Raw genomic sequence first — 21,681 nt, forward strand, 5'->3', positions numbered from 1 at the left:
CCATTAAGTACGAGCAAGTATAGTTCTCTTACACTTGTATGTATATCTATAGATGCCTTCTAGTTGCATATAGTAGAGAAGATCCGAGATAGAAGGAGACACCGTTGGAGAATTGAAAAGTTACTTTGCCAACGAGTGTGATGTTTCCAACGTCCGGAAATCATACGCCTCACTTGAAATTGATCACGAACCTCTACCAGAATCCTCTCTACTAGTAACGTATCCTAACCGCATCTCGAAGATCGGTTCTCGGCTTAATATACGGATGTACCGTTTTCTTTTTAATTGTTCTTTGCTCAAAGGCATATGCTAACCCAATGAGTTTTGCATCCGTAAATCTTGCTCCTAAGAAGCTGAAGTTAAATATAGGCTTGTTGTCAGTAATTGGCTGCGCTCCCCGAATCAATCAGCTTACGGAATATTAGGCCCCGCAGATACTATAGGCTGATCAGATGGTATTGCTCCCATCGGAACCGATGTGATGGGCGCGTCAACAACAGCAGCCCAGTTCGAAGAGAACAGAGACGGTAAAATAACATCATCGAGTTTATATCGCTTAATTAATCCGAGCAAACCTCCTTCTTTTCCACGGTATAGGGCTCGTTGATAAGCACGCCAGAACTTATAATCGGTATTGTTTCGATTCTCCAATACCACATCCCAAATATCAGTAGGTTTGTTTGGACAGTCCTCTAATGAACTGGACTGGGTCCATGCGCGTAGACCTTCTAAGTCTGTTATATTGCGCGAGTTGTATGCTAGTAAACTTAGGTATTTCTTCAGTGCCACAACAGAATCAGCTGCTACAACTTGGACGGTCAGTAAACCATTATTCCTGGATTCTTGTGCAGATGGGAAATCGGTATTCTCGATAATGATAGCGCCAGCTGATCGTAGAATCGCCAAAGATTTATTGAAAGCTTCAAGCATTGATCCCGTACTGTTATTTGACATGCTTGAAATCACATTTCGAGGAATGCCCAATCGAGCACCTTTGAGAGCCGAAAAATCGCACGCACTGACAAAGTCCAGGCCGGCTCCATACGGAATCCCAAAGGTATAGTTATCGAAAGGATCAACATCTACGATACTCTGAAGAACATAAGCGGCATCTTTGACACTCTTTTTCATCGGGCCAATCGTATCCATGTGCTCGCTAGCTGGGACTACAAGATGGCGTGATGTCAATCCTACAGCTGTGACATTTCAGTAAGTAATCGAATTCATGATCAGAATTGCACATACTTGGCTTCATAGCAACAATTTTGTTGTAATGAGCAGGTGCTATGGTTGAACCACTAGTTTCCGCACCCAAGCAAACAGTTGCCAATCCCAGTCTTGAAATATTAGCAGCTTTTGATTATCACTGGATATATCACTCACATCGCTGCCACCGCGCTACCACTCGAACTACCAGAGGGATCTTGCCGGGAAAAATACGGTCCATAAATTTGTCCGCCACGGGCTGGCCAGCCGTTACTGATGTTGAATGATCTGAAATGGCTCCATTGGCTGGGATTCGTCTTTCATAGGATAATGGCCCCAGATTCTCGAAGCTTTCTTGCGATGGTTGAATCTGCAGGCAATGTGGCCCCAACTAGTGCTTATGGTCCAGCAGCATTGTTCATTTTATCGTTTGTGGCGATCTATGGAAGATACTGCACACAGCTAATCAGTGTAGAACTCGCACAATGACAAACAGAAGACGAATTGAAGGAGAATTTGGTGCATTTGAGATGAAGAAAGGGCTTGTGCTGCAAGGCCCTTGGAACTTAGAGACATAGCATACTACATCTTTCATCAAAATAGGAATTCCATGCAAAGGACTAAATTTTCAGCGTAAAGATGCCATGTTTATTCAATCTCAGAACTCACCAGCGAATCATACCCACTGATCGCTCATCGTCGAGCATAGAGGCGATAAGTGTAGCATCAGGATTGATTTCGACCACTGCATTCAAAACATCATCGACATCAATGATTCGGGCTATATATGCCTATTGAACTAAATTAGGGTAGGTTCTAAGCTTATAAACGGGTGCTAAGATATCTTGCGTTGATAAAGTCGACACTGGTGAACTCTATATACTTGAGACCTTCTGCGAGATCTTCAGTGTTGGCTTGATTCAAACTTGGAAATATAATTTCAAAGAGATCGGTGTCGGTGGTCAAGCTTGAATTGGCACCACAAATGACTAAAGCGCAGAGTAGGATCCCAAGAATCATATTGATTGAGTAATCGCGAAACTCAATAATGAAGTTGTTGGGGTTGTCCTTTCGATACTGTCACCCCATATGAGAGATGATCATAAGTCCAGTGAAAGATTTTCGAAAGTTCTTTTGATCAATTTAAATCCGTATAAAAGAGAAAGAAGGGGTGGTGACCAGATATAACAGATTAAGATGTTTTAAAGTCCCTTTTTTTTCTTCTTGATATAGATCTGGGATTGAGATTCATCTAAAGTATTTAAGTTTGATATAATCACTAAATAGTTGATTGTAAATGGGATGGTACAAACATTTCGAAGGTGACATAAGTGGCGCAAGTGGCTTCACGGCCAGTATCATACAGTGCACACGCAATATGTGACAACTTGCTTCAAAGGGGACTTTCATGTTCAAACCCATTAAAAATAGCTTTCAGTTATTATTCAGATGTTCCAAGTTCCCCCGCTTGTAGTATCGTTTAGAATACTGAGTATACACATAATCAAGAGGATATCAAACTAAAGAAAAAAAGGAGAAATATGTCAAGTGTTCAATAACTTACTTGCACACCAATAACAGCTCCAATAAATAATGCTTTTCCCGGGTTGTAGACTTGATTACTGTACTGAACAGATGTCATGCATATGCATGAAAGTGACAATATAGTATACATTAAGTAAGCTGCTTGGATTTCATATATTCATAATGTGGCAAGGCATCTTTTACCAAAGTCTCCAAAATCCCCGCAATCTCATCTCCAAACTCTTCTTTCCACTTCGCTACCTCTTCTTCAACAATTATCCCGGACGAAGTTTTCCCTTCCAAGATCCCAGAAGAAGATCTCAATGTAGAACTCATTCTTCTCCATGCAGGAGTTAATTCTCCCCAGTCTCGCTCGACCTTATCCACGTCCCACGAAAACTTCAATTTCGTAGGATCTGCTCCTATCATTTTTGCATATTTGACCATGATGCTGCGGTTCTTCATGATATCATCAGCATCCAGGACGATTGGCTCCTCTGTCCCTTGAGAGCAGTACCAATCATACAAATTCCTCGACCATTTCATCGTCATTTGCATATTCCGAAATTTCCATTCCTTTTTCGTATATTCTAATCCCTCTATGTCTAGACGAGCTCTGATAAATGAAGGAATAACCAATGCAGGATGACGAATTAAAAACGTTGGCATCCATTCCTTCAAAAATTCATCTGGTAGAAGTGTATCATTGCCGATGGAACGTGTTTGACTATCAAAAGCTTTCACAGTCCACCCCTCTTCCCCAACTTCTTCACCGTAAAGCAATTCCGTCAGCGCAACAGGATTTACGAGCCAATTAGCGTGTTCTTTAACATAAGCGAATTTCCCTTCTGATTTCGCGGCAATAGCATGATCACGCAAATTTTCGAAGCAGGATTGATGAGCCGCTAGAGATTTCTTTCGATCATCTTCCGTCCAATCTTTCATATGTGGTGAATCGGCAGTGAAGAGATATTTCCGGGTGTTGTAACTGTCGACGAAGAAATATCCGTGTTTGGATTTTTCGGTTGTGTAGATGTTTGGTTGATTTTCGAGATTGAGGATCGTAACTAAGAGATTGGAGGCTGTGCGAGGACTGCTCAAGAGAAGGTGATTGCGGTATTGATTACTCATGATTGAAACCTTGGTGAGTTTATTTGCATTGGAATTTGAGAACTGGAATGACTTCATGGGAGTTGAGATAATATATTCCAAGTTTGATGTACACGAGGTGACAGATATGTGATGTCACTAATCAATTAAGCGCATTGCATAGTATCGGGTATGTATGGCACATGCCAGATAGATCTGGCATACGACGTGCAACACTAACGAGTCAATTACAACTATGTGAAACCTCTTAAAGATATTCCTCTTTTACAGGAAATTTCGGATAACGCGGTGCGGCGCTAACCTTGTACCCGCCCCCGAACTGGTCTCTAAATTTAACTCAACCCTTATGCAGGCAATTGTAAACTTAGAAAAAGTAAAACAAACTAAAAGCATATCAGCCATAGAAATATTGGGATGTTGAACGTTGGTTGATTGTATGAGGTCCTTGCCGTTCCACCGCTATTTCAGACGCTCCTCTTTTACATCCTCATGAGTCATGCTGGAAGTGAAGTGTACCGTTTTTACATTGATATCTCTTAATGGTATGTATGGAAAACAGCAATTGTTCCGACACGTAATATTAAAACCAGCCTCCGCTTTCTCGAGTGATACAAGGGTCTCTCAATGCTTTTCCGTGTGTTTAGGATTTTCGGACATTATTTTGTATATTGATACACTAGTAGAGCAATAGCATGTACATCACATCCAGACTTATTATCGTGATACTGCCACGCTAAAGATAGACCCACCAGCAAACCCTCCACTAATTCTTGACCACTTGTTCTGAATCGACTCTTCTCCTTCAGAGGTACATGGAGGTTGCATTTGTGGCATTTTCGTCTAACAACAAATCAAAGGTTCATCCCGAGGTTTCACGAAACACATGAGAACATGATTTCTCCCGCCTTCTGTGGTCTTAGGAACCACGTCGTATAGATCATCATGCAGTATTGTATTACTCCAGCTTGCTATTTTTGGGAATATTCGGCACCATCCCAGTTCAATTTGATGGGCGGTTCGTGACAACAAAAAAGATACCAGGGTATCTTCGCAGGTATCAGAGCATAGAACTTGACAACGACAGCCTCCTCGCAGATTCCGAATTGCTTTTGGTAGAAATGTTATGGAATAAGTGTTGTCTTCTTGATCAGAGCCCGATGACCAAAATAATCGGGAATTTTGAAATGACGAAAATCTGGGTACTTGCAATGTAATATCACAAGCTCCGGCGCATGATCTTTGAAGACATACCCCTCTCAAAACTACTCCCTAGTACTATGCTAAACAATCAATTCTATGACATGGCTATGGTGTCAAAATTCTCGGTGCTGAGACGGTCTTCTAACAGCTGTGCGGAACCATAGAAAGTTGTGAATCGTGAACTATAGCATGATTCTGTAGGATTGAAATATTGACCGCAGCAGTGACAAGGTGATTGATTGGCATCTGTCAATGAGACCCGATTCGTGCTGCCTCGGCGGCTGAAAGGCTGAATTGGTGCAAAGTAGCGCCGGAAGTTGTCATGAACGAAACATATCCTTTGGATTTTCTACACGTTGACGATTAGTCGTCACGACTCGTACAGACTTTTGAGGTGGAGGAAGCAAAGTAATACGAAAATGAATCATCGTAACGAGTGTAATTCAGTCGAATTGTTTCTTTCCTTCGTCGCACAGGCAAGGATCCAGGAGATTTGGAGTTGTGCTTCTCCCTCTTTTGTGGCAATACTGCCTTTAGCTTTCACGAGAGGATACAGTGATTTAAATCCTCCAGAGGATGGATGGAGTCCATATATCACAATGACCTCGAGAGACATTGTTGTCGTGATTTTGATCGCCAAGTGGCTGTCAGAAGTCTGATTGTGATCAATCTGCGTGATGAAAACATGATATCTGCGACCATATATAGGGTAATGCCATTCAATGTCTTCGATGCGTTGGGATATGGGTATAGAGTTGAGTTCGCCGCCGTGATTGTTGGCTCGGTTGGTTCGTTGTCGGCATGTCTCACGTGATATAGATATGTTATGACCTCTCCACAGTCATGGCGCGTACAAATCGTCCTATCTCTGCTTACCTACATGGAGCTTCTCCGTTTCTGATCAAACAAAACTTCTGGTCCGATCGATGGACAAAACAAATCATTCGTTCTATATTTCGTAGAGACTAGATATGAGTTTTGAAAGCATTTCACAATAGTTTACGAATTCTTTCGCTCGCAGAGGTTCCACCAATACCATATCGATCTGTAAATATTAAAGATCTCATGCAGTCACGGACATGGGCGCCTCAACTCCAACTTCTGACATAATAACAGCTACATCAGCAAAGCTGCGTAGCTGTGTAATATGCCGAAGTCGGAAAGTTCGTTGTGATAAGTTATCGCCTTGTTCTAATTGTCGAAGAGCAAATATCCCATGCGTACTCCCCTCAACTGATCGACCTCCTCGATGGGCTCGCCGGCTCGAGCGCGCTGGTAATTCGGCAGCAGATTCAAATGGCGCAAAGCCAGGGCAAGAAGTTAATTCCAAAGGAGATCCGATTATCGAGAGACTTCATAATCTTGAGAATTTAGTAAAGGAACTCAGAGGCCAATTAGAGCACGCCAATGCTACAGCAGGGCATCTCAATGATGATGGATTGCCCAGGCTTGGTGGTTCTGATAGTTCACAGCTTGGTCCAAATCATGATCTAAACAGCTTCAAGGATAACGGCTCTGTTGAAATCACTTCTGATGTACAGAAGAAATTCGGTAGGCTAGTTCTAAAGGATGTCAACCGGAGCCGTTACATAAGTAGTGGTTTCTGGGCCCGAATGAATGATGAGGTAGGTTGCTAGAATTCTGTCATCATGTCAGCTAAATGTATTGATAAGTTACTACCATTAACGCCAGACTAGATTGAGGGATTACAAATGGAGACTCGAGGTGCTCTCGACGCTGATTCTGATATATCTTCAAACGATGAGGATGTACCCGAGAGGATGGTATCCATATTGGAGCACGAGCGAACGCCATCAGAGCGGCATCGCTTTTTATTCCAACACAATCTAAACCTTTCTGATTCCGACCTCTCTAAGTTGCGTCCATTGCCTTCACAGATACCTTTTCTGTTGAATGTATACTCTGAAAACATTCACGTCTTCATGCGAATTGTAGATATAACGGCCATCACCGACATGATCCGTGACTTACGTGGAAATAAGGGTACGGAACTTACGCCAGCAAATGAGGCTTTAATGTTTTCCATCTATTATGCTACAGTAACCTCGATGGAAGAAGATGAGGTAAGCTTTTCCTAGTCTTAAGGAGGCTTTGTCTCAATTATCATGCTCACCATAATACTTTACTCCTAGGTGACAGGCAACTTCGGCTGTACAAAATCGGAGATGAGTTTCAAATATCGACTGGGTCTGGAAAATTCACTTGCAAAGGCTGATTTTCTAAATGAGCCTGACATAACCCTTGTCAAGGCCCTGCTCATCTTTCTATTTCTGGTTCGGCGTCATGAGAGTCCTAGATTTGTCTGGATGATGACTGGACTAGTCATAAGAATGGCTCAAGCTTTAGGTCTTCATCGGGATGGTTCTCACTTCCCTAACCTTACCCCCTATGAGGTTGAAACTCGTAGGAGAGTATGGTGGACGGTGTGTTTGCTAGATCTGCGAGCATCCGAGGACCAAGGTACGGAATTGAGTACCACTGGTAATAGTGTTGACACAAAGTTTCCGCTCAATATTAATGATGTCGATCTCAATCCTCATACAAAGAACATGCCACCAGCACGTTCAGGCGTAACCGATATGACTCTTACAGTTGTTTCAGCCGAGATGTGTGATGTCATGAGACGGTTGATGGCTTCAAGTATCGGAGAAAGTCCGTCAAGTCCCGAAATTCAAAGCCAATTGTTACATGACCTTTACGGGGCAGTCGACAAACACTTTCTTCAATTAAACATGGGGAGTAAGGCCATTGCATCCTGGTGTCTATCAACTTTAACGCACATGGTTGTGTCCAAAATGAATCTTATTCTTAATCTCCCAGTGCTCTTCTCCTCTCCCAGCGAGAGCCACTCGGAGAAGGTCCGAACCAAACTTCTGATATCTGCCATTGAAGTAGCCGAATACAATCATGCCCTTAACTCCGAGAAAGGTTGTCAAAATTGGAATTGGCTTTTTCAGACTTGTACACATTGGCACGCAATCGTATACCTTTTAATAGAAACTTCACGACGCCAATGGTCTCCCATTATCGAGCGAGCTTGGGTCGCTCTCCATAGCAAATGGTTAATTCCTCGACAATTAACGAGCCACTCGGAAAGAGAAGAGAACTCGCGCATCTGGGTTCCACTACGGAAGCTTATGGCTAAGACGCGTAAACATCGTATAGCTGAGCTACAACGTCTGCGAGAGAATTCATGGTCAGCAATTGAATTAGAGAGAGAAGATGAAAAGATACCCCTTCCGGCCAGTCCAGTACCGTCTTATGATGGAAAGTCTGATAATCTCTTTCGCGAGCGTTGGCGTGAGCTGGTTGCCATACCTTTAGAAATCGATGATCAGACGCGGCCTGCTGAGATTCATACCCCAAAATCAACTGCTAGCGAATCACCTACAACTCAGCAGAACCTTAATTTCACGTCGGTATACAAACATAACGACTTTTGCTCAAATCCGAACATTGACAATACCAATTTAGTCGGACAGGAGTCATCAAATATGAATGACCAGTCAGTATATCCTCATATTCAAACAAGACCAGAACAATCTTCATATCTGTCACATGACGGGGTTGACCACGTCTCAAGTGAGTGTTATGGTCAAGATCCAAATCTAAACCTAGATGATATATCACCTCCATGGAGCTATATTGACCCCTCAGGCGGTATGTTTTCAGATATAGATGTCAACATGGATCTCGACATGGACGTGAATTGGTATGAATGGATTGAATCGGCGCAGGTCATGGATCTTCCGCTTTGAGACACAAGAGGCAGGAGTTGAATCGAATATATACTCTTCTTTAAATGTTCTACTAAGAGTTTACCCAAATACTTTCCCCCATTACTAAAATATCCCACATCATTATTTTTGTAACGAAGAAATATACCAGCCCAACACTACCCCTCGCTCAAACTCATCAATGCACACCCGCCATCTCTCCAACGGTTCCACAACCAAAGAAACCCCCGCAATCTGTATAGTCTGTCTCTCACAAACAAGCACTTTTCCCCATCCATCTAATCTAATCCAATCCTTAAATTCGCAGGGTTGCGCATCCTTCCACGCTTACTCTAAAAGCATGCCAAGATCACGTGTCGTCATCTCCAACCGAGTGTGGGGGGCCTGAGCGAGCCAAAAAGCGCGAGAAAATGCCGAGTAAGTGACGAGGACTGAGCGAAATGATATATCAGATATGGAATCTACGAAATGGAATTTTCTATAAAGGCGCTGTTGTCGCTGCGATTTGGGGATGGAAAATCATCAGTTCAATTACGGTTTTCTACCTACTATTTACTTACTACTACTCACTTGTTCGCTTACTTACTTATGAGTTTAATACTTCACATCCGAGTTAAATCATACATACATATACAGTCTAATTTCTATCCACTTCCGCTTCTTTGAGATCAAGATTGAGGTCCACCACTCTAAGCGATTACCTCTTTGAGCTATTCTAAATCTCAACCACGCAAGTTTTGTATTTCATCTAATACGAGATACAAACTTCCCTATCAAAATGTCTACAATGGATAAACCATGTAATGAATGCATCAAGGTACGTCAAATCACCCCATTTTATCTCTCTCAAACCCCGAACTAATTCTCCCCAAGGGAACCATCCACACCGGCCTCCCCATCGGTGACTACCAAACCATCCACGGTCTCCGCACCTACATTATCGGCAACCCTTCCACGTCTCGCGCAACAATCGTGCTCTACACCGATATATTCGGACACCTGCTCCCCAACAATCTCCTCCTTGCCGATGCCTTTGCCGCTTCAGGAGAATATCTCGTCTACGTACCTGATTTCTTCGAAGGTGATCCCGTTGCGCTTAAAGTTGCGGATTTGCTGATACCCGTCGATGCGAGTAAACAGGGGACGCTTGGTAAGTATACGGGGATCTTGGCTAGTGCGCCAAGTTTTTTGATGTGGATGGGTCGACATAAGGAAGCGAGGTGTAGCGCGGTTTGTAATGGATTTTTGGAGAAGTTAAGAATGGAGACGAATGGGGAAAGGAAGATTGGGATGGTGGGGTATTGTTGGGGTGGTCGATATGCCATTCGTGCTGGGCTGGAATCGAACATGATTTTGATTGATAGAGTTAAGAAACCATTGATAGATGCGGTTGTTGCGTTACATCCGAGTAATTTGGTCTTTCCCAGAGACGTGGAGGGATTGGTTGTACCAATCAGTTATGGATGGGGAGAAAAAGATGTAGCGGTTTCGATTAAATCGAAGGGAATAATTGAGGAAATTCATCAGAAGGAGGGGGAGAAGGGGAGAAAGGTACCGGAAATGGAACATAGGGTTTATAAGCCTGGAAGACATGGTTTTGCGGTCAGAGGGAATCCAGATGATCCACTGGAAAGGGCATGTCTGGAAGATTCAATGAAGCAAGGCTTGGAATGGATGGGAAAGTGGCTTTGATTTGAATCGAGAGCTATTTGGAGTTTTTGAGAATTGTTTCTTGGAGAATGTTTTTAATTAATTTGCTATTTGAGTTTCCTTCTACAACTAGTTTGACTCTTACAATTGTGATTGGTAGTGATATGCAATGACAACCGGCTTTGCAAATGTAAAAATCCTCGCTTTCTCGAGAGGGAGGTTGAGGGGGTGAGAAAGCAAAAGGATCAAATGCTTGACGATGATAAATTAATGGACTCATCGATAAATATGCGCTGGACGCGAAAATGTACAGCAAATAATTTTCTGGAAAACATCTCAGTTGATAATCGTGGGACAATGAGCATTTGATTGAACTATATCTTGAACTTAGCACTTGCTAAACATAAACTGCATGTTATGCATAATAATCCCACTTCACTTCTTCAGTATATGAATAGGACTATTTCCAGATTAGAATTGAAGGTATTCAATTGTACATCCTCATAACCGAGGAGCAGATGTCCTGCTTTATTAAATAGGATAGGGTATAATAAGACAATATTAAACATCGTTATTGCCAGCCTCCGTATTAGTACAAATCCAGACTTGATTATTATCTTAATCTGAATCCATCCCAATCATCCTCATCGTCATCATCGTCGTCGTCGTCGTCTAATTCATCATTGGCTGCAATTGCTGCATTTGCTTCTGTTGGTATTGGTACTGTTGCGATCGCTTCCTTTTCTTTCGACCTCAAAGCTTCTCGCTTCTCTCTGAGCCGCTTCACTCTCTGTTCCAAGCCTTCCATTTCCTCGAATTCTTCTTGCAACTTTCTACTGGCATCCTCTTTATCTCCCTCTACCTCAGCTTCGAGCTTCTCCTTTCTCCGTGCCTTCTCTTCTTCAGCTGATCGAGCTTCCACTTCCGCCGCAGTCATTGCAGGTGCAAATATGACAGCTTCCGATTCGACTTCTGTTGGGACATCCGCAGCGGCGATATCTGCCTCGAATGCAGCCCATTCGTCTTCATCTATAGTGGTTTGTTTAATTGGAGGTGGGGATTTGGTTGGTTTCGCTGGTGTTGCAGGACGAGAAGGAATTTGCAAATCATGAGGTATCGCGGGTTTTGAAGGTGATTCAGATCTTTCGTTCAACGAGTCTTCCGCTGGAACAAAAAATCCTTCCAAGGCATTAGGTGTAGCTTTACTGCGCTTCTTCTGTGTACCATATTCCATGTCCGTATCCTCATCCTCATCGTCCAATTTCCTCTTTTTACTAATTCCGTCGTTGCTGTTTGTGTCCGCTGTCGCATTACGTTCACGTTCTGTTTCTTGTTGTTTCGAGAGACGTAAAATGTGTCCTGGTGATCGTAGATGTCCTTCCCATAATGATTCACTCTTCATTTGTAAATGGCAGACGAGGCACATCAAATTACCGGCAGTCGAATATCCAGCATATTGATGCTGGATGCGACGAGCAGCTCTCTCATTTTTGAGAAGTGAACGAACGTCTGCCATAATTATCGTGATGATTTTGGTAGAGATTGCTAAACCATATGATGAAGAATTGGCAATACTCAAGGACAGAGTGATTTGCTATGTACTGATTGTTGTATTCCAGGCGTATATTCTTGAATTATCCTGTGAGCGAGAGGTGAGGATACTTGCAAAGTCAGTAAGTAGTGATGATGCATTTGTCGAGGCTGAAGCTCCCTAAGATTTTCAATCGAGCTCTTCAAGTTTCGAGGTCAAAGCTGGAGCTCTCCGGTGCCAAGGCGCTAACTCTCAATCAGCTCACGTTTATCTTGATATCTAATCAATAGCTCCAGAATCGGATCTTGGAATTTCCGACATCACATGATCAGATCCCCGCACCTTGGAAAAATCTTGGAATTTCTAAGCCAGCCTTGCCTCTTTGCCTCACCAATGGGTAGAAAATCGATCAATCTCCGCCTTCCTTCTACCCTATCTATCTCAAATTCTCAGAACATAAACATAATACAACAAACCGAAACGAAACGAAACGCTCAAATAGCAAGCAACAGGCCGCTGCTGCCCATCAAGTATCGGAATACATTGTCGCATTGTCTCGAATACCTTCATCATCACACTGCGATCAACAATTCTTGACTCTATCAAGTTCTTTAATGCTGTTTTGCGCATTCAATACGCGCGGTCGATTAACTTGAAGCTTGTCCCAAGCGGCTATCAACAATACCCAGAAGAAGAAAAAAATCCAAACTACGACTTCATCTGATTGCGCTGGGAAGGATTATAAAGAGAAGCTTTCCATGATCTTTTGATAGCTTCTTGTTTCTTTCTACATATTACCCTTTCTTCAACAATCCCATAGCTTGTTCGTAGAGCCAGTGATCGCGTGAAATCAATTCATCAACGCGTGCTTTGAAATTCAGCTCCAGGGCGTATATTCATCCCTTGTAATCATCGAATTCGCGTCCACAAGAATTTTGTACCTTTGTATCATTGATAATATCCTTTATTATGGCCGGTGAGTAATAGTTACCCCTTCGCAGGGCATCCCACTTGCTTCGCGGAAGGAATTGGCAAAATGCTTCCCCTCAAATACTATCATGCGAGGAAATATCTAACAGGGATTCTACAGACGTTAGGAAGTCGTCGCGAGCGACAAAAGGACAGCACCCGAAAGCTCATGAGCTCGATCAACCCATCGAAACAAAAAAGAAAGGAAAGAAAGGTGGAAAAAAGACAGCTGTGCAGGAAGAGGAAGAAGTCGAGGTTATACGATGTGTCTGCGGAGTCACTTCAACTACGGATGATGATGAAGCTGCTTGGATCGCTTGCGACATTTGCGCTGTCTGGCAACACAATGTTTGCGTAGGTGTAAGTCCATATGAGGAAGATACACCAGACAAATACACTTGCGAACAATGTGCGCCAGAAGCCCACAAAGAACTCTTGGATGGAATTGCTAGAGGTGAGCAACCTTGGATCGCAAGGCAAGAGAAGCACGAAGAGGAAAAGGCGGAGCAAGAGAGACAAGATGCCGAGGAAGCAGCAAGGAAGAAGGGCAAGAAAGGAAAGAAAAGAACAAGCGACCAAAAGCGCGATGTAACTCCTGCAAATGGAAAGCTCCAGTCTCCTTCAGTTCCAGCCAAGAAAGACACACAGAAAGATTCACCCGTCAAGGCATCCAGTCAAAAACGCAAGACAAGAGATGAATCACAAGATAAAGAAGCTATGAAAGTAAGTTATCGATTTTACCGATGGGGTGAATCATGCTAACCATGTTCTAGGAATCTTCGACAAAGGTCCGCAAGACATTGTCTCGTCCTACACCTAGAGCTTCTCCTCCATCAGACTTGCCCAGCAAAATTTCTGAACTCGATGCAGAGCAACAAGGCCAGGTTACTCTGATTAAAAAGGGGTTACTTCAAGCCATTCCACATGCTATTGAAGAGCGTTATTATACCTTACGACCCGACGATTCCATTGATGCAAAGGCAGAACGACTTGCTATTCAAATCGAAGCAGCCGTTCGTAGCACTCACCCGAATAAATCAGCCTCCATCAAACAAATCCGATCGATATTTCTCAATTTAAAACAAAATCAAGAATTATGTAATGGTTTATTGTCGCAATCATTATCACCTCAGGCCTTGGCGGTCATGACAACGGATGATATGGCAAGTAAAGAGTTGAAACGTGAAACAGCACTCATGAAAGCAAGAGCCGACAAACAATCTATAATGATCACTGATGATGGTCCACGGATTCGAAGAACTCACAAAGGTGAGGAAGTAATCGAAGAAGACACCAATCCTAATGAATATCCCGATATTCCAATGTCTGCAGCACGTCGACGAGAAATGTTGGATCCGAATGCTGGTATGGGTGATAGGTCTAGGTCTCACTCGCCCGAAAACGAGGTTGAAGTACCAGAAATTCCTGAAGACTATCCATCACATGATAAAGTCCGCGCTGTATCAACGCCAAAAACACCTTTGAATATCGATACAAAGCAGCCAGCTTTGAGAAAAGGATCAACGCAAAGTTCCGCAACAGGAAATTTTGACATCAACAAGGTCTTTTCGAGTGTTCAATCGCCTCATCCTTCTACCAACAAACAACGTAATGCCGATCATTATAGAAGGTCATCGAACGCACCACCTTTGAATGGACCTGGAGATGATCCTGATGTTGACAAAATGCTTCAAGATGACAATGAATCCCCGCCATACTCTCCAGTTGAAGACCCCTCAGATCCTGACATTGTTTGGAAAGGTACAATGAGCATGGATTCGGTAGCAAAATTCTCGGCTTATGCTAAACAAGTTGCTGGTCCAGACTTGAGTCGCAATCGTATGCAAACTCCATGGTCTGAGCTCCTTCACAAAGATTTAAAGGTTCATGGTAGAATTGATGCAGACAAAGCCAATGAATATCTATGTGGCCTTCGATATAGTCCACCATCCGATGTAATTGTCATCAACATAACACCAACTTCTGGATCATCGGATTTCCTTGACCTGTATAATTACTTTCATGACAAGAAACGTTATGGAGTACTTACTAACAAGGGCCCGGGAAATGTACGAGATACGTATTTGGTCCCAGTGCCTCCTGGGCCAGGCAATATCCCAGATTTTGTTGTCAATCTTGCAGAACACAATCTACCAGAAGATAGACCAGAGCCTTCCATACTAGTAACCCTGGTTGTACGCAATGGATGGGAACAACCTTCACGGTTGCAATCATTTGATGGTGCAACTGATCCTCACAGCCCTCTTGCTGCGGGTGGTATTGCTCAACGCCAAATGTCAATGAGTCATTCGGGTCCTGGTATGTCTCCTAGTCCTGTTACTCCTCAAGGTTCTTTCCACCCATCCATTGTTGGAAAACCTGAGGAAAGACATCATCAACAAAACTTAGAAGAGCAAAGACGAATTGCTCAAGTGGAAGGTGAAGCTGTTGCGTTGAGAATACTAGGTGACTATGCAAGGGCACCGACGGTTGGTTTCTTAATGCCACAGGCTTATCAAATGAGGGATCTTGAATGGCAGGCTATAAGAAGTATTTTAGAAAGAGATGAGAAGGCGCAGAATGATTTAAAACATTTGAGTGAAGTCCTGGCAAGGACGGGCCCAGCGTAATTATATTACGCTGATGAGGACATGGGAACTGATGCGCTGGATCGAAATTTGGGGGATAGAAAAGATGGTAGTCAGTTAGTGGGATGGGTGGGTTTAATTGGCGCTCTTGGCGATATAAAATGAGGGATCATAGGAGATTTACATTTCCCTCTTCTTTTCCATGTATATTTTTCTTTACATTCATTCCATTCTTCAATCTATTCTTAGCTAAAAAGCACAACTACATATGGTAGAATGAAATCCAATGACAGGGTTTTTTACTGGGGCATGCTATATGTACTCACTTCATGTTATGGCACGGTTTAGGGGAATCCGTTCATGCAGATGATGATTTCATGATGTCAAGTTCCGACAATGAGTTCTCATTTCTCCTTGCACTCTTTCTATTCATCGTGTGAAGCGAGAGAATGGAACGAAATGGAATTGAATCGGATTATATCATAGGGAGATAGTTATTGAGTGCTATTTTTCACAATTTACAATGTGCTATGCGTGGTTTTGTGTGAGGTACTGTGTCTGTGTTATGTGACGCGCTTGTTGCTTCTCCATATTGTAATCTAGTTTAACAGTTTGCGTGATATGTGTGTGACGATTGGAATGAAAAGGGGTGGAATTTCCACAGTGGTTAGTATCATGAATTGTTTCGGTTTTCTATCTATCTATATCTATCTATCTAGATATGGATATGGATATGGATATGGATATGTTCCTCAGATTGGATATTCAGATTCGATGGTCCTTAAAATTTTGGGTTTTGGTGATGAATGATGAATGATGAATGATGAGTTATGGTTTTGCTTGTTACGATCAAGGTGAAGAATTCGAAAGGGGGGAGGATGAGGGTGAGGGGCACCGATCAACGGTATTGTATGTCTGTCTGTCTGTCTACGCATGAGAGAATTTCAGACGATTGATTATATTATCGCGTTGTGGGATTTACGGATTGTGAGTGAAGGGGATGGTTATAGATGGGTGAATACAATACATGAAGTGCTGTTTTGAAACTCCTTTGATTGTTGTATACCTAGGTAAATTCATGATACATAGGTAAGTAGCAGATGCATATGCATTGCAGTACTTGGATGTGAAAACGAAGAGGCATTCATTGTATATAGAGTTGTGCGAGGGTTTTGCGCTTGCACATTGCTGCGATTTGAGGTATTTGGGAATGCTGGGGATGCGAGTTCGCCTGTAGTGTAAAGAGAGAGAGAATGGAGTGAAGACTTGTACATGTCTCTGTTACTTTTACTTTTATTTTCGTTTGATGGTTTGGCTTTGTTGTTGTTGTTATTGTTGTTATCAAAGGAGGAGGAGGAAGAGGAGGAGGAGGAAAAGAAACGGTGATGGATTTTTAATGATAATGGATAGTGAAGATCTTTTGTTATTCTTTCTTAGGTGGCACGGGGGAGGGGGAGAGGTTTACAGTTATATCCTTGCACTTTGATTACTAGTTGGATCTAGGTATATAATACCTAAAATTTTATAAACTTGAATATACGCTCATGATGACGGATTCTCGATCAAAATGCATTCAGGATGGAAATCCCATGTGATAAGTTTCACTACCTACGCTCTAAGGATGTTATGGAGGAGAGAGAGACTTGGGTGTGAGAGGGGGGTTTATAGTTTATATGCCCCCTTTGATATCATTGCGAATTGAATATTGCCTCATGATCAACCTCAAGCTACCTACAAACAGCAAGATAAGGTTAGAGGAGTTTCAAAAATGCTATTAAAGAGAAGATCTCAAATCACTTCTCGCAGCAAAAAAAGCATCATCTGAAGATATAACCACTAGGAAAATAGAAAGAAATCAAGACCTCGTGAATATATTCCAAATGATTTCCTGCGCCAGCAAAAAAGAAGAAGAATTTCACTGGTATTTACACTTTGTCTGCTATCTCATCTCGTCTCGTCGTGTTGTTTCGTTTTGTTTTGTTTTGTGGATTTTTTATATTTAGTAAATGTGGCTAACTATGTATATATGTAAATTATCACAATACGACTTCTCTTTTCTTCTCTTTTCTTTTCTTTATATTATCAATATTAATCACTAGGTAACTAATCAAGAACTGCAAAACAATACAAGAACTACAAAACCTCATACTCGTGTTTGTCTTCAATATCCCTCTGTTCCAAACGATTCGCCCATCATCCCTACACTCTACATATCTTTCCATAACTTGCCTTTTCTTCTCCCTAAAAAACGTCTCTAATGTTCTATCCATCTCCGCTCTATCATTCTTTTCCCCTTCCCTTTCCTTCTTCTTTACCAGCCCAGCGCCCTCATCACCGCCATAGCTCCGCAAAACAGAACACAATCCCTCTCCCTCCCCATTAAAGCTCCAAATCCCATCTCCCACTTCCGCTTGCATACTCACTAGTGCAATTGTCCCATTCCCCAAAACCGCAAGTTTCTTGCCTCTAAAAAAACTTCCACTGACATCCGTCATGGCCATTAATGTGTATATCCATAATTCTTTCGAATTTTTTCGATCATGCAACACATCCGTATAATTTTTCAGCGGCTCTAGTTCTATGGGATCCGCAGTTCTATAGATCTGTCCTATTCTTCTCTTGAAATCCGTCACGGCGCGTTGATCCATGTTTTGAAAGATCTTTTCCAGATCTTTCAAGATATAATTAAAGGATGGAATCTGATGTATTTAACCAAGCACAGAAATTTTCATATAAGAGAGGTAGTATCTCATTAGCTGAAAATTAAAACGCTAGAAAAAATCTATTTCCAGAGCAATTTCTGATTTTGTGACACAAAGCAAAAATATCCTCCCTCCTTGGAATCTCATTCTTAACAACTTCCACACAATCAACCCTTGTTCCAATACAACCCAATACCGCCTTTTCTCCCACAACTACATGTATATCGCTCACATCACGAAGCCTGTTACGTGTCTTCATTCGCTCCAAATGCCACTTCGCTTCCGTGGAAACTTTATTCGAGGTCCAATCCGGCACCCAAGTCGGCAGGTTCCCTTTCCTCTCTTCGAAGTTCACATCTTCCACATGCGACAGGAATCCAAAATCAGATTGTCGATTCAAAATATACAATGTCAAGTCCGTATAAACATCTGCTACTGTTTTCCGATAATCAATCTCGACTAATCTTTCGATTTTTGGGTTCTTGCTTTTTGTGAGGTTTGCAAACATGGCAAGATGTCCATACAACATATCTCTTGGATCGGAGACGTCATATCCACGACGCGAGTGAAGAATCTGAAGCATATAATCGCATGGGTCGGAGCTCTCCGAAGTCCTCGATGCAAAATTCTCGCGTAACATGCACAAGTCGGCCAGAACGTTGTAATTTGGAGACTTGACCCATGCAGAGTTATGCTTAAAATTGGATTCGAAAATGAGACTCTTGAAAGAGTTCCATTTGAGATGATGATTTCCCACTTGTACCCAAGGATCAACGGAAAGAACTAATTCTTGAAGAATCCAGATTCTTCTGAACCATGGCATATCTAATACGTGACGAATTAGATCATGAACTTTCGACTCCATATCTTCTTTCGCTTCCAGATCAAACGAGTCCATATTATGCGACGCTCGCACATTAAATAAACGTACGGGTTTGATTTGCTTCTGCAATAATGATATTGGAGGGAGCAATAATTCAAAGATTTTATCGGCTTCTGGGGTGGTCTCTCCAAGAAATATGATAGTATGCCTTGCAATTTCATAAATTAGGGCCATCAAATTAACTTGTGTATTCTTTTCTTCATAGTCAGACTGATTGATACAGATTCCATCTGCCCATATCATTATATCTTTTTTGCTATCTCGTAGATGACGCAATGCCAAATCAAGACTTGCGGAAACAAGTAGTGGTTTCTCATCGACTAATACTGTCTTCCTGTTATTTGCATCTCCCCAGACATAAGAAAGTGCTGAGTAATTATCTATGAGAGGTCGGTTACAATAGAATAAATTAGAATGGATTAAGCTGCATGATAAAGGTGATTCGATGGATAAGGCAAGATGAATGACGATGATACGAAATGCATCAAGTTCAAGAAGAGGAGCGTATTGATATTGCTGAACATCTTCCATTCCTGGAGATTTTGATGCCAAATCAGGTTCGCTGGTGATCATAATTTCTTGAATCTAAGATTTATTCCTAGAATAACCTTCTTTATGGTCTTCGGGCTTGACACGTGGTGTTAAGAGAGGGGATATGCATCTTTCAACCCAGATTGAGATGAGATATTCTCACTGAATTCTCAATCCAGAACTTTCTGTAAACAACACTAAGTTTAATTGTATTGATTCTCTGTTTTTGCAAGAGATATCCCATGCTGAATGCAATGGTCAAGAACCAACCCACTTCAACTTTGTTTCCTTATATATATGAAAGGGTTGATTTAACTGTAGCTACCGTCCCTTTTTTTTTTTGTCATCTTGAGCTTTATCTTTATAGGAAATTGACTCCTAGTGAATCAATAGAAGATTACATGATCCGGCATCACTGATGATGATAAACTTATCATAGTTCGAAGTTTTTGCTGTGATACAACTTGACCTGAACTTGCGACGTGAACGAATAGATTAATAGTACGCATTGTTGTTGTTGAAAAGATGATGAATTGAACATATTTCTTTAATTATCGACCAGATTGATGATCGGATCGTTCATGATACTAACATTGAACTATAAAGGATATAAAAATTGTGAATTGTGGATGGGATGTAGTGTGATGAGATGATGTGAGGTCGAATGTCTCCGAGAGCTCGAGTTTAAGATCATCACATGATTTCTGTAAATTTTGATATGCCGCTTTGATAGAAAATGTGGGATGGTGGGATGTGTGGCTCGTGTGGCTGTGATGGTGGCTGTGATAGTGGCAGTGTTGTGGCAGGGTGAAATTACTTGGTGAAATCATTAGACTAGATGGGATTGATTGAAGCTTCTTTTGAATTGTGTGTTGGTCTTTTCTTTTGTGAATGGAGTACCTAGTCTGCCTCCACGGCAGTGGCCCCCGGAGGGCCAGCGGAGCGTCATATCGGTGGGATTATATGATTTCAATCCATAAGGGATGCCCAAAATCCTTAGGCGATCTAAATATACAGAGTACTCGAAAAAGATCTTCCAAGTTCCTTTGGGAAATCTCCTCATACTGTCTCTTTTTTTTTTCATGTAAAAAGTAGATCGTCTGCCACCCCCTCCCACGGAGAGCCAGCGGAGTGTCATTGCATTTTATTCGAAATATACGGAAAGGGGATCCAAATCATTGAGCTATATGTTTGAATTGTTTTTGATTGATGGGGGCAAGCCCCCAAACCCCCATAGCTCGCTGCGCTCGAAGATTTAGCATGTTGGACTCATTCATGTAAGCGACGAGCGACGAAGCATTCTCATTCGTTTCTCTATCAAACACTTGGCTATTCTGTACTTTATTGGAATCGAAGAATGACGAAGAGGATATAGTTGATGTTTCCCCAATGTTTCATCGTGTGTGTGGATGCGGGCATGTACTCGGGAGATCGATGCAAGACAAGACGATATCCAATTAGTTTGAGGGGGTAGTCGTGCTATCTATATATCTATATAAAGAAGCAAGAGAAAGAAAAGTAAAGAAGTAGAGAAGCAGAGTGTTTAGGATTGGCTGATTTGTGCTCCGTTCGATTGCAGTCGTGATTGAGTGGTTGTGGTTGTGGCGGCGGGTAGCGGGCGTATGGAATGGCGGGAGTAATAAAGTTTGAAGCTTGAATAAAGGGTTAAGACTTTTGGGTGGAATCTTTTCTTGGTGAGGGTGAGGGTGAGGGAGAGGGTGGGGGGTGGACTCGGTGGATTTGACAATCAATGGTTTTTTCCTTCCTCTTTTTCTTTTTTCTGAACTTCACGTGGCGATTGCAATTTAATTTATTATGAAATATGGAGTACGTATGCAACCTTATATCGTGCGTGTGTATCGTATATCGTATTTCAAGGTTGTGCTTCGTCCTGCGCACTCCATTCCTTGGAGGATAGATACGATGGACTATCTACGGAATACTCGGTAGGGAGTCTGTATAGGGAAAGACTCTTTTCCTGTGACATGAAACGAGAGAGAATGCACCGCGAGCAGGGAAAGGGGGATTG

General features: G+C 42.2%; 7 protein-coding genes across 11 annotated transcripts; 3 read left to right on the top strand and 4 right to left on the bottom strand.

Moving 5' to 3' along the window:
• Window positions 1-152: 152 nt before the first annotated feature.
• BCIN_16g00300 (hypothetical protein) lies at window positions 153-2,442 on the bottom strand. Of its 4 annotated transcripts, XM_024697787.1 has the most exons (5): window positions 2,056-2,442; window positions 1,876-1,997; window positions 1,384-1,658; window positions 1,246-1,337; window positions 153-1,196 (listed from the first exon to the last, which is right to left on the bottom strand). In XM_024697787.1, the coding sequence occupies exons 4-5, from the start codon at window positions 1,253-1,255 to the stop codon at window positions 412-414; spliced, it is 795 nt and encodes a 264-aa protein (XP_024553606.1). In that variant the 5' UTR covers window positions 1,256-1,337; window positions 1,384-1,658; window positions 1,876-1,997; window positions 2,056-2,442; the 3' UTR covers window positions 153-411. The 4 variants fall into 4 exon arrangements, with proteins under 4 accessions (XP_024553606.1, XP_024553604.1, XP_024553603.1 ...); XM_024697788.1 differs by having other exon boundaries at window positions 1,384-1,997; XM_024697790.1 differs by having other exon boundaries at window positions 1,876-2,442.
• A 32-nt stretch (window positions 2,443-2,474) lies between these two features.
• On the bottom strand, window positions 2,475-4,102 carry BCIN_16g00310 (hypothetical protein). The gene has a single exon (XM_024697791.1). It carries the CDS (start codon window positions 3,859-3,861, stop codon window positions 2,881-2,883), a length of 981 nt encoding a protein of 326 aa, XP_024553607.1. The 5' UTR covers window positions 3,862-4,102; the 3' UTR covers window positions 2,475-2,880.
• Window positions 4,103-5,811: 1,709 nt separating this feature from the next.
• Window positions 5,812-9,186, top strand: BCIN_16g00320 (hypothetical protein). 2 transcript variants are annotated; one of them, XM_024697793.1, is made up of 3 exons: window positions 5,812-6,665; window positions 6,733-7,124; window positions 7,194-9,186. In XM_024697793.1, the coding sequence occupies exons 1-2, from the start codon at window positions 6,120-6,122 to the stop codon at window positions 6,889-6,891; spliced, it is 705 nt and encodes a 234-aa protein (XP_024553608.1). In that variant the 5' UTR covers window positions 5,812-6,119; the 3' UTR covers window positions 6,892-7,124; window positions 7,194-9,186. The 2 variants fall into 2 exon arrangements, with proteins under 2 accessions (XP_024553608.1, XP_024553609.1); XM_024697792.1 differs by having other exon boundaries at window positions 6,738-7,124.
• BCIN_16g00330 (hypothetical protein) lies at window positions 9,146-10,575 on the top strand. Its single transcript, XM_001555054.2, has 2 exons — window positions 9,146-9,615; window positions 9,672-10,575. The coding sequence occupies exons 1-2, from the start codon at window positions 9,577-9,579 to the stop codon at window positions 10,488-10,490; spliced, it is 858 nt and encodes a 285-aa protein (XP_001555104.1). The 5' UTR covers window positions 9,146-9,576; the 3' UTR covers window positions 10,491-10,575.
• A 144-nt stretch (window positions 10,576-10,719) lies between these two features.
• On the bottom strand, window positions 10,720-12,190 carry BCIN_16g00340 (hypothetical protein). Its single transcript, XM_001555053.2, has one exon. The coding sequence runs from the start codon at window positions 11,962-11,964 to the stop codon at window positions 11,062-11,064; it is 903 nt and encodes a 300-aa protein (XP_001555103.1). The 5' UTR covers window positions 11,965-12,190; the 3' UTR covers window positions 10,720-11,061.
• Window positions 12,191-12,203: 13 nt separating this feature from the next.
• BCIN_16g00350 (hypothetical protein) lies at window positions 12,204-16,050 on the top strand. Its single transcript, XM_024697794.1, has 3 exons — window positions 12,204-12,955; window positions 13,070-13,671; window positions 13,722-16,050. Exons 1-3 carry the CDS (start codon window positions 12,949-12,951, stop codon window positions 15,576-15,578), a joined length of 2,466 nt encoding a protein of 821 aa, XP_024553610.1. The 5' UTR covers window positions 12,204-12,948; the 3' UTR covers window positions 15,579-16,050.
• A 2,179-nt stretch (window positions 16,051-18,229) lies between these two features.
• On the bottom strand, window positions 18,230-19,940 carry BCIN_16g00360 (hypothetical protein). Its single transcript, XM_001555050.2, has one exon. It carries the CDS (start codon window positions 19,692-19,694, stop codon window positions 18,300-18,302), a length of 1,395 nt encoding a protein of 464 aa, XP_001555100.2. The 5' UTR covers window positions 19,695-19,940; the 3' UTR covers window positions 18,230-18,299.
• Between the last annotated feature and the right edge of the window lie 1,741 nt (window positions 19,941-21,681).

Source organism: Botrytis cinerea, chromosome 16 (genome assembly GCF_000143535.2).
Source record: "Botrytis cinerea B05.10 chromosome 16, complete sequence".
NCBI lineage: Eukaryota > Fungi > Ascomycota > Leotiomycetes > Helotiales > Sclerotiniaceae > Botrytis > Botrytis cinerea.

Coding starts and splice junctions, on each gene's coding strand:
- BCIN_16g00360 (XM_001555050.2), bottom strand. CDS start 19,694: ATGATCACCAGCGAACCTGATTTGGCATCAAAATCTCCAGGAATGGAA.
- BCIN_16g00310 (XM_024697791.1), bottom strand. CDS start 3,861: ATGAGTAATCAATACCGCAATCACCTTCTCTTGAGCAGTCCTCGCACA.
- BCIN_16g00330 (XM_001555054.2), top strand. CDS start 9,577: ATGTCTACAATGGATAAACCATGTAATGAATGCATCAAG. Junction 9,616..9,671: donor CATGTAATGAATGCATCAAG/GTACGTCAAATC, acceptor ATTCTCCCCAAG/GGAACCATCCACACCGGCCT.
- BCIN_16g00350 (XM_024697794.1), top strand. Junction 13,672..13,721: donor AAGATAAAGAAGCTATGAAA/GTAAGTTATCGA, acceptor ACCATGTTCTAG/GAATCTTCGACAAAGGTCCG.
- BCIN_16g00340 (XM_001555053.2), bottom strand. CDS start 11,964: ATGGCAGACGTTCGTTCACTTCTCAAAAATGAGAGAGCTGCTCGTCGC.
- BCIN_16g00320 (XM_024697792.1), top strand. CDS start 6,120: ATGGGCGCCTCAACTCCAACTTCTGACATAATAACAGCTACATCAGCA. Junction 6,666..6,737: donor GGGCCCGAATGAATGATGAG/GTAGGTTGCTAG, acceptor ACGCCAGACTAG/ATTGAGGGATTACAAATGGA. Junction 7,125..7,193: donor CCTCGATGGAAGAAGATGAG/GTAAGCTTTTCC, acceptor CTTTACTCCTAG/GTGACAGGCAACTTCGGCTG.